Source organism: Rhodamnia argentea, chromosome 3, assembly GCF_020921035.1.
Source record: "Rhodamnia argentea isolate NSW1041297 chromosome 3, ASM2092103v1, whole genome shotgun sequence".
NCBI classification, from domain to species: Eukaryota; Viridiplantae; Streptophyta; class Magnoliopsida; order Myrtales; family Myrtaceae; genus Rhodamnia; species Rhodamnia argentea.
Genome location: NC_063152.1, coordinates 34,016,976 through 34,028,310, shown reverse-complemented (window position 1 = coordinate 34,028,310; position 11,335 = coordinate 34,016,976). Strand labels below are relative to the sequence as shown.

The 11,335-nt window shown below is 40.3% G+C and overlaps 1 protein-coding gene across 1 annotated transcript; it reads right to left on the bottom strand.

Moving 5' to 3' along the window:
* Nucleotides 1–9,549: 9,549 nt before the first annotated feature.
* On the bottom strand, nt 9,550–11,026 carry LOC115748001 (probable serine/threonine-protein kinase At1g01540). The gene is made up of 2 exons (XM_030684350.1): nt 10,585–11,026; nt 9,550–10,208 (listed from the first exon to the last, which is right to left on the bottom strand). The coding sequence occupies exons 1-2, from the start codon at nt 11,024–11,026 to the stop codon at nt 9,550–9,552; spliced, it is 1,101 nt and encodes a 366-aa protein (XP_030540210.1).
* Nucleotides 11,027–11,335: the final 309 nt, after the last annotated feature.

Genomic DNA, 11,335 nt, shown 5'->3' with positions numbered 1-11,335 from the left:
CTTTCTTTTAATGATCTCTCCGAGTGCAAATCGGGCTTCTACTGCATCGGTCCAACACATATTTTTATTAGTTTCTTCAATATAAGATCTTTCATATGATACAAGGGTAGTTGTCATAATGTGTTCTACGATAAGGAATCTAACTTTAAGCACATAAGTCTCACGGATATTAATGTTTAGTACTGAATTGATACAATTGCAATAGTTTTAGGACTTTTTTTGTAATTTTCCCTGCTTCATTCGTTTCCCACACTTAAAGAACAAATTTGATGAGTTTCAGAAAATAAAATATTCAAAAGGGGCTGAGCAGTAATTAACTGGACTATCGTCGAAATTGACTATAGTCAGGCGCATAATGCTAATTCAACTTCCAGAGCTCTATTCATGCAGTGTAGGTTTATCATTTCTATTGCATAATGATCCACGTTAGCATCACACCATTTCCACCTTTCATGCCTCACTGGCGATCAACCAACATGTTTCGCTCATTCACAAGCTATGAATCAATCTCCAGACTTTAAATATATCTGTCTAATGCAACTTGCTTTGGACCTAACCAGAGAAATCTATCTCTTTGGGAACAGAATACGTAAGAGTGGGTTGGCGGGCGGGGGGGGGTGTGCGGGGGGTGGGGGGGTGGCGGTGGTGGGGCGGTGTGGAGGGTTTAGCTAGTGAAGAGTTCCGATGCCAATTGGCCCAAAAAAGGCACACTTCTGGGGTAGGAACTTTGTGATGAAGAAAATTTTAGGACACGGATGGCCATACAGATGATGTCACCGTGACTAATGTTTAGGTTCTTCGGGAGCACCACGCGATCTACGGGATAATGATACCATAATTATAATGAATTCTGTACAACGCTCACTTGGTTGTCATAATTAGTCGATCAATTACTTGAGTATCATAACTTCTGAAAAAATGTTCATCACAAGTGATCGATTAAAGAATTATGACACAAAAGTGATTGATTGACAAAAATTATGGCACTCAAGTTTTTTTTTTTTTTTTCATGAGTCATGATAAAAATTATGATGTCACGATCGATTACTTCTGGTGTCTTTTTCCACATGCTCCATGTAAAGTTGGATGAATGCTCTCGAAATACCTAATAATTCCTATTAGTGTGGATCGTAGGGTCCCTTCCACTTGCCCAACCCAACAATAATTAACCCTATGGGGCTCGCAATTGGTTCCTAGTCCTAAGCTGGAAGTCATTTATTCAATCTTACAAATTGCTCTGAATCAAGGTTACCTACCCCTTTGGAAATCTGACCTTAAATGGTCCATGAACTTACAAGGTATTTCACGGGCCTCCTGATAACCTAGCATCCGCGCTTAATAAACGATAGATAAATAGCTAATAGTTTAATCCGAATGCACCAGTTTGATACAAAGTGCAAAACCGTGGTCTCTCCTAGTTTGGCAAAACCACCTCGTTGGGACCAAAGAGGAAAAAAAATATCAAGGCCATCCCTTGTTATCAATGCAATTGGTTGGAATGAGATAGCTACTAACTTTCTGGGTGATCTAAATGGGGCCGTCCATGTTGTTGTCCCCTCATTTTCTCCTCATAATTGGTCTCTGTTGTCCCCTCTCTTTCTCTCTCTCCTTTCTTTATAATTCTTGCATGAAGACCATGTGTGACGGGGGGTGAAAAGGAGAGGGAAGATCATTTTGTTCTGAACCCACAAGTTCCATTGTGCACAATCTGGTTTTCTGTTTGTTTACTTGTCTGCAACTTGTGGGTTGGAAACCACTCTAAAGCCACCATATGCTGATCTTACCAAATCTTGAGGAGCAATCGTTTCGAATATTCTTGAAACTTGATTGGGTGGTGAACAGTAATGTTGCAATTCTGATGATGATCTGAGTATAGAACGTCAATTTGACATTTAGTAATAGAGTTATATAGGGAGTAGTTAAGCACATACATTAAGAGTTTAAGGCGGTCATCTATCTATTTAAAGTTTTGACTGAAAGGAAGATACACTTGGAAAAGAATTCCAAAAGATCATTTTTATTCTCCACAATAATACACTTAACAATGTCTTAGGTGCCTACGTATAGGGAGATCACCATAAGTAAACAATCAAATCAAATAACATAATCAAGGTAACAATCAAATCAAATAACATAATTAAGGAAAAATGGTGATAAAGGAGAAAGTCTTCAAAACGGGTCTGAAATATCTGATCTTGCAATTATCAAGGGAAATATGTGAATTTGGAGATTAAACATTGCCAAATCCCCGTAGCCAATTTGCAGCTTCCAAAGATTTCGGAATCCTCCTTGATTTGATACGTTGGTCACTCTTACGACGCTTGGAGATTTCCATATATGTATTTGCCATTTGTTCTGCATCAGTCTTCTCCACTTTAGAAGAACTCAACCTTGTGTTAGAATATGCAAAAATCTTAGAGTATGCAAACATCTGAGAGAGAGTTCCATAAGACCTTTGCAGTATGAGAATATGCAAAAATCTCATACAACTGAGGATCCAAGGAGTTAAAAATCCATGAATGACAAGATTGTAAGTAACTTGCCCACTCGACATATTTGGGATCAGTGGTAGGAGGGCTTTCCATCAAGTCGTTGACATGCCCCAACTTTGATTTGCTTCCAAGAGCGATTGTAACCGCTTGAGACTAGGGAAGGTAATTGCGACTATTAAGAAGGATAGAGGTAATTGGAGTGCTCATTTCATTCAAGGCAAAACAATCCAAATCGGTGGTAGCAAAGGTGCTGGACATTGTGCAAAATAAGTCAAAACGATAGAACTTAACTGATTATAAAGACAAGGCGCAACAACCAATCATCTTGTTTGCTTGGATACCATGTAGCGAGTTAATACGAAGATGGAAGAGAGAGAGAGAGAGAGAGAATGAACAAACTTATTCTTGGTTCGGTCGACTAAGAATAAGTTCCTTGGAAGTCCACATCAACGTAGAAATCCCGATTCGACTTAGCTTCTTGGGGAGATTCAAGTACAACATAGTTGCTCAACATAGCCTATAATTTTTATGGTAAATATAACCGTTATATATTGGACTTTGATCCTCAATCTTATCATGACTTGGCAAGTATATCTCGCCAACATATTACATTCTATAGAGTTACACATGCCATATGTGGATAAACTATCTACATATCGCATAAAATTTACATTTCCAATATTATTCATATTGATGGCAAAAGTTTTCCAACATTCGTACCTTTATCTTATTGCCGTCCAATTTCACGTCACAGAAGACCCTATTCTAGCACTTATGACTGGTTATCTCTCGACTTTTCAATCTTTGAAAGTCTCTTCTGAAGTCTTGAAATCAATTGCAATCCACCCCATGGTATTGACTCCAATCGATTTTTGGCCTTGTCGTTGGCCACGTCATGTTGGGAGACTTTATAGGGAGTGCATCAGGTCAGATCTTGAAAATGAAGACAGTCGATTAAGCCTCGAAAAATGATGACGGTCAAAATCGTCCACCACAATTTTTTTGTGACGTCCTCATAAGAGTTCCCTCATTTTATTCGTGCGTCATCCTCTAGATCGGATCCTAAAATGAGGATGCTAAATTAAGCTCGCCATTACCTCCAAAGCAGACGCACTTCATCTAGGCGTCGAGAGCGAGAGACTTCCAACTCAGAAATTGGATATCGCTTGTTAAAAGTCCAACTAAAATGTGTGTAAAACTGTTCTCGATCAAGGGTCCTTATAAAGATCAAAGGATCTAAATTTAACCGGTTCGTGGGACTTACATGATGCTCCACAGTTCTCCTAGATCGAATCCTAGTAATTGGTTTGTTAATCCCCTCAAAACTCTTTGAGACTTACTCTGTTTTGACGCCTCCTCTTTGGACGCTTATTGTAAGAACTATCTTAATTAGTATATGAAATGCTTATTTCGACCAAGCCTCAGCCCCTGTACCCTCAGATTATTAACATTAATTAAATCGATAATTATCTACCATAGAATGTCACTTAATACCACACGCCGCACGCTCCTTTCTCGTAAAACCTCAACTAAATTAAGCAGTGCGAGCATGTGATCCCCACAATTTTCTTCTCCAAAAGACAAATCTTAAGGGATATATACTAAGCTATTCACTCCTAAATTGGCTTGTCGAGCTCATGCAAAAGCATGCAGAGGCGCGCACATGAAAGATTCCTAAGTACCCATGCAAGCCCTCGTAGGTCCGCCAGGTACTTAGGTCATTATTAGATTACGAGGTCCTAAGGGCACACGGATCCTTCCGGGAAGCGTCGCGTAATAATTGTTTTCAAGGTTTTGATTACATGTTGGAGAGCTTGAGTCGGAATTTTAACTGCAAGTCAATGCCAGTTGGATTCTTTTGGCAGAGTACTAAGAAGGATTTGACTTATGTGCTTTAATCATCGCGCCCTCCAGAGAGAGAGAGAGAGAGAGAGAGTTAACTATTGCCTAATTGATTAAGAAACCGGCTCTTGTTCAGAAGAGCAGAATTGGATCAATCACAAGAGAATCCCAAATTGCATTGGATCGCGGGGTTGACTCGCGTGCGAAGCCAGACGTGCGTTTGATTTGACCAGAGTACGCGAAACTAAAAGATTGCCAAGGTTAAAAATCTCAAGAGATATGAGGTTAATACTATAATGGGATCACAACGTCTCTCGCCTAAAGTGATTCTTTTGAGAGCAAATCGCCTTCCTCGATAGAGGAAGTATTATGCCGACGCACATTGTTGAGATGGGTTCGAAAGTACACCAATTAGTTGTTACCGTAAATGCATAGGATTAAAACAGAACGAACATTTACGAAATTGATTGAATAAGGAGTACTTGTTTATATACATGGTAATTTTTTAAACTGGCTTTTTTTTAGTGAATAGACGCTTTGAAAATAAAAATCAATAAAAATGATTAACTGAATAGACGTACCAAGAGCTGGATTAGAAAATTGGTATAACACACGATGCGGTACATTATGAGTAGACAATTAAATAAACGGGTTAGATTACTTGGGATTGGACATTCGAAGTGATTAGCTGTCCTAATGATATTATAAGAGTCCACTTATGTCCATAAAATGAAATTTCCATCGAACATGTCTTGAAGAGGAATTCATCGAAGACCTCTCTCATTGGTTTTTCGATAAATAATATTAAACATGTTGGATTGGACCAGCATCACGTACTTAGAGACAATGTGAATGATTATATTGAATACATCGCTTAGTGAACGCATTGATGCTTCCCATCGATGGAACCAAATGGGAGGTCTTTGCGGAGGAATTTTTGCCTAGTGCTCCATCTCCATCGAAAGCTCCAAAAGTTGCATTTAGAAACTATAGTTTGAATTGATGATTATCGCAAGATATATCTTAATCGTGCTTTAGATGGTCAAAGAAGGACGTGGACTATAGAAGTGTTCATGCTTTACAATAACGAATGATTCACACCAATTCGGGAGATTACAGCAGTATGTAATTCTGACAGTTCTAACTCTAACCTATTATAATCTCTAGTGCCAACTCGAAATCTCATACTAGAAGTCTCTCAACTTTGTCAAAGAGTCTCTCTCATGGCTAAGTTTATAACCCTAGTTCATTCCCATTTCCATTAATGATAGCTTTTGATCACGTCATCTCGTCAATCACTTGAGCGAATTAGTGGTGAGTTATGGTATATATAATCTTGGAATATCATACTCTATTGTGATGAGCTGGGTCTTCAATTTACAAACTCCAATGGACGTTGAATCTATAAATGGCAGGTGCCCAACGATCGGGTTTGATTGTTTTCCCGAACCAAGAATTTGGTCTTACCCCCTTTCGTATGCGATTTTAAGACTTAAGAAAAATTTGACCCGTATACTTGTTGAGTTAGATCTTAACTTCAGTATAATTGGGTTATGAGTCTTTGCGCACTTAAATGAATTGATTGAGCACTTGGATTAAATTTTGTTATTACCAGACTTGTTAGGGATATTTTACAACATTACATAACTTTGATTATGCAAATATCAGACATGTACTTCTAAACAAGAACTCACATTGAAATTGTGCCAATTCAGTCTTAATTTTTTTTTTTTGGTCAATTAAGTTCAAAACCTTTTTCGGTTGTGTCAATTTAATCCGGTTTGCCGACCGACGCCGACATCGACAAGTTTTAATAATATATATTTATTTTTTTCTCTCTTTTTTGTTCCTTCTTACTGCTATTGCGGCCGACAAGGGTCGCCGGAGCTCGCCGGCTGCCGGGCGAGCCCCCTCGCCTAGATCCGGGCGTGGACATGGTGAGTGTGCCCTCATCCAAATTTGGGTGGGTGAGGCCTCGGCAAGCTCCGACGAAGGTCACCGAAGCTCATCGACCACTGGGCAAGGTCATGGCAAGGTTGCCCTCACCCGGATCTGGGTGGGAGAGGCTCTTAGCCACGGTAGGAGTAGGAAGAAAAAAAGAGAGAAAATATATATAAAATATTATTAAAAATTATGCACGTCGGCGTCAATCAAGAAAGTGTTTTGAATTAGTAAAATTACAAAAGATTTAGGACTCAACTGGTAAAAAAAAAATTGTTTAGAATTGAATTAGCATAATTGCAATAAGTTTAAGACTTTTTTGGTATTTTCCCCCCAAATCGCCTCTCCTTGTAAACTCATTTCAGCATCCTGTTTGAAGTTCGAGTGATTTGGGATTAGTGAGTTTTGAATGTTTTGGATGGAAATGAGAATTTAGGATTTTAAGATGGGCAATTTTGGAAAGCAAATTGAGTTTTCGAAAATAAAGACATAAGGATAATCGGTAGGAAGGTGCAAAGTGATTCCAAATATAAAACTAATGTATCTGATTTCAATATTATGAGAAGATGAGGTATGTAAGGATGCACATGATAACACTTCTAGAAGTGGATTTATGCTCCAAAAGTGCTGCGAAAGTAGAAATTCGTTTGGTAATTTAACTTATGAAGTAGAAATCCGTTTGGTAAAAATTTTTACTTCTGAAAGAAATTTCTTACTTTTGACGTTATTTTTCCCCCAATTTGAAAAGTTAAAAAAAAAACTATTTTTCAACTCAAGAAGCACTTCTCGCCTAACCCTCTTTTCATTACACCATCACCATCTTTTCAATCATGCTCGCCTCTACCTACCGCCGACCTCCGTCGCCACCACCGCAGCCTGCAACCACTGCCACCCACTGCTCCCGCCAACCACCGTCGGCCACTTCCCATCGCCATTGGCCATCGCCGCCCACGACCACCACCAATAACCGATCATTGCTCGCCACCGCCCATCACAAACCTCCGCTCGCGCCACCCACCGCCGCCCACGATCGCCATCGATCGCCCCCTGTTCGACCTCCGTCCATCGTCACCTGCAACCACCGCCACTAGCGGCGAACGACCACCACCCACCGCCGACCTCCGCCAACTACCGACCTCCACCAACCGGCACCCCCATCAACCACCACTGTCGCCAACCACCGTCGTCCCCCACCGCTAACCGTTGACCATCACTCCGCCCGCCACAGCGACCAACGCCGCTATCGCGAAGTCGCCATCTCTCGGCGCCGCAGTAAAAAATAAATAATAATTTTATTTTTAAAAAGTAAATAATTTTTTAAAGAAATTTAAAATTTTTAAAAATAAAGTATAAATTTTTCAGCCGCCAATAATAATTTTTCATAGAAGATTTTGTGTTAATAATGTTTCAAAAGTAAAAATTTTCAATTGTTATTAGACGAATTTCTACGATCGAATCAACTACTTGGAACAAAAGTAGAAACATCAACTTCTACTTCTAAGAAGAAGTAGAAAAATTAACTTCTAGCCAGAAATTGATTTCTAAAGTAGAAGTGTTGCCATATGCGCCCTAAGTTTTAGGTGTGATAAAAAAAAGAGACTTTCAGCTCGAAAATGCAAACCCGCTCGATTTTTCAAGCCCAAATAGGCTCGGGTAGGGACTTCAAGCTCCCCCTTTCTATTTGGACCGGTTTGGGCCATCCGGGCCTGAGTTTCAAATGGCCAGAACTAGTTCTTAATTATATTATGAACGCAAAATATGAGCATATGAATATTACTGAATATGTTAGTTATGCTAGAGACACTTTGATGGAGTCCAAAAAATGTAGAACATAATCATATGAAAAAAAACCCAAACATATTGCGACAAATCTACTTTAACATTCTGAAAGGCGCTAACCAGTTTAGTTTGGTCTGGGCCTTTACTTTTTTGGTTGGGCCCGGGCTATAAATGTCTTGAGGCCAGGCCCATGCTTACCACTAGTAAGTGGCAGTTGGGTGAAACGTAAGAAATGTTTTTTTCTCTAAATAATTAATTGGATTAATATCACGAGAAACTCTAAACTGATATACATGTAACAAATTTATCCTAAATTAATTTTTTGACTTCCAAAAAACCCAAACTGGTACACTTGTGACAAATTTACCTCTGTTAGTTTCAGTTAAATTTTACCGTCAAATTGATGAGTTGGATGACATGTGGCACTTGACGGGTGTACCAATTTATATTTTTTTACCTTTCATTTGTCACAGATATACCGAATTAGAGTTTTTCGTGGTATTAGCCAAATTTAAAGGAAACTAATGACTAGTAAATTTGTCACATGTATACTTGTTTAAGGTTTTTGCTGCAATCCATTAATTAAAGATTCTGATTTTCTGATAATACTTTCCCCCGCCTCATTTAAGATAACATTATAAAAGCATCACTCTCTCCAAATTTAACTGATAAAGAGGCAAGATCTCGGATTGGAGCCCGAGAACATCTTTAGTTAAATGCTAAAAAAAAAAATTTTGAAGTCAAATAGTTCGCGGGTCAAAGTCCAAGGGGATCGCATTGACTCACGGGCTGGATTCCCAGCAAATTAAAGAACAACTTGAACTTGTTTATAGAGAGAGAAGAGGCGGGGAAAGTTCTTTAATTATATTACAATGCAAGCGATTAGGAGCTAAATTTAATAATTCCGACCTTTCTTTCGCTTCTTTTTTGTTGTTTCTACATGTTAAAAACGTCGCAGACCAACAAATAAAACGGGCCGCCGTGCAAAGCAACATGCTGGAAAGTAATTAAGATAATTGCCCCATCGATTAACATAATTACCTTTACTGTCATATGAGCATTAACCGCAGCAAGAATGGTAACCATATAGCAATTTTGACATTGTTAATCGGACCAACCAGAGAATTATGCCCAACATGTTTACATTCATTAAGCCCTTTTGCAAAATGGGCCTGACCTAGGCCAGAGGCCCATATTTACTGGGCCATAGAGCTTATGGGCTCGAATAAGCCCAACATCCAAGCTAAACCACCACAGTGATTAGAAGCCCAATCTCTCCTGCTAAAAGAAGTGGCAAACGGCCATGTGTAGACACTAGTCAGTTCATAGAAAGGAAATACATGTACATGTGATAAGTCTAATACATCTCATCACATCATATGAACCAACTATATCATCCTCAAAACCAGGGAACATAAAAACTATTGAGTCTGTTGGTTCTAGAAACAAAAACCACGCTATCATATTAACAGCACTAGTGATCAAGTTCGCTTTTTTAAACAGGTAATTCTGGTTGAAATTGTAGTTCCATGCAACTGGAAAGCCTATGCACGATGTGGCCCATCTCAGGTCTAGCTTCAGAATAATCCACCAAAGTCGAATTAGCGATGTCAACCAACATCCTCAGTTGATCCATATTGACATCGTCGTTCAGTTTCGGATCCAACATTTTGATCAATGCCTCGTCTTCTTTGCGCTTCCGGCTATCTTCGGTCCACTCGGGCAACGTCACTGAGCCTTGCATTGATTTCAGCCCGGTGATTAGCTCGAGCAGGAGAACTCCGAAGCTGTACACGTCGCTCTTAGGCGACACGTGGCCCGTCTTCAGGTAATTCACGTCGACGTAACCGAAGGAGCCCTTGATGATGCACGGAGTTTGGGAATAGTAGCTCTCATAGCCCAACTTGCAGAGCCCGAAGTCGGCGAGCTTGGCGTGGTCGTTGTCGATCAGGAGGACGTTTGCCGACTTGATGTCCCGGTGGATGATCGGCGGGTCCGCTTGCGAATGGAGGTAGTCGAGGGCCCGCGCTATATCTAGTGCTATGCTCAAGCGGCTCGACCAGGAGAGCGTTCCGGCCGACTGGCCGCGCTGAGTATGCATCTTGTCGAACAAGCTCTTGTTTGGAACATACTCGAGTAGGAGCAGTTGTTCTCCTGGTCGAATACACATAAAATTTTGATATGAGCCTCTTGAAATAAGCTTAAACTATAAGCTAGAATAGAACAACAAACGAGTTCATTCATTGTTTTTATGTGTGTCAACTTATGATGATCCCACATTTTTAGCAGATAATGAATACAGCGGTAACAGTTTTTGTTTTAACAACATGGCCATGACACAAATCATATGATTAAGTTGTTCCCTATGTATATCTCAAATAATTTAGGACAGTTGTTCTATAGGCAACTATTAAATATATGAATATAGCATCTTACAACAGCAAGAAAAGGGTAAGATTTTAATCAAATTGTGCGCTCGTCTCAAATCCATATATGATCATCTCAAAAAAAAAAAAATATTTTGTATTACCTGCCTCTAAGCAGAAACCCAACAAGCCCACCAAGTTAGGATGAGAGATCCTGAGCAAGACCGAGACTTCATCCAAGAACATCTTCTTGCTCCCTCCCCTCTCCTCCATCACCCGCTTCACCGCGCCGAACCTCCCATCCCCGAGCTCGGCCAGGTACACGTAAGACGTGGCCCCGACCCCGATCCTGACCCTGAAGTTCCTCGTTGCGCACCTGAGCTCCTCGAGCGCGTACGTCCTGATCACCGCCGCGCAGCTCACTGAGCACGTGGCCTTCGACAAGTCCTGCAGCTTCTCCTCGTCGCCGCTGCCCCCGGGGTCTTCCCGGGAATCTAGGTAGACGACCAGCTTCCTCAGGGCGATGGTGAGCAGGATCACCAGCAGAATCGCTCCGATTATCAAGAAACTCCTGGCTCTCGCAGTGGAGAATCCTAAGAGCCACATAGTGCCTCTCTTTTTCCTAGGCTTGCTCTCTTGTTTTAGTGACGGAAACAAATGCCTCTCTGTCTATCAAGCTTATACAATGTAGTTTTGAGGGAGAGAAATAAGTTTTGGGAAAAAAGGGCACGAGTTTTGGGAGATTAAGGAGAATATTTTGACTTTGACGAAAATATGCCACGGAGATTCAGCACTTTGGCATTTAGCTTTAGAGGGTATTAGTATTAACATCCAATTAAGCTTGTTTAAGAGTCAATCCTAAAGGAGAATAGTTGCGCAATTTAGGGTCTCCAATGTGTCGATTTTATGTTCTCG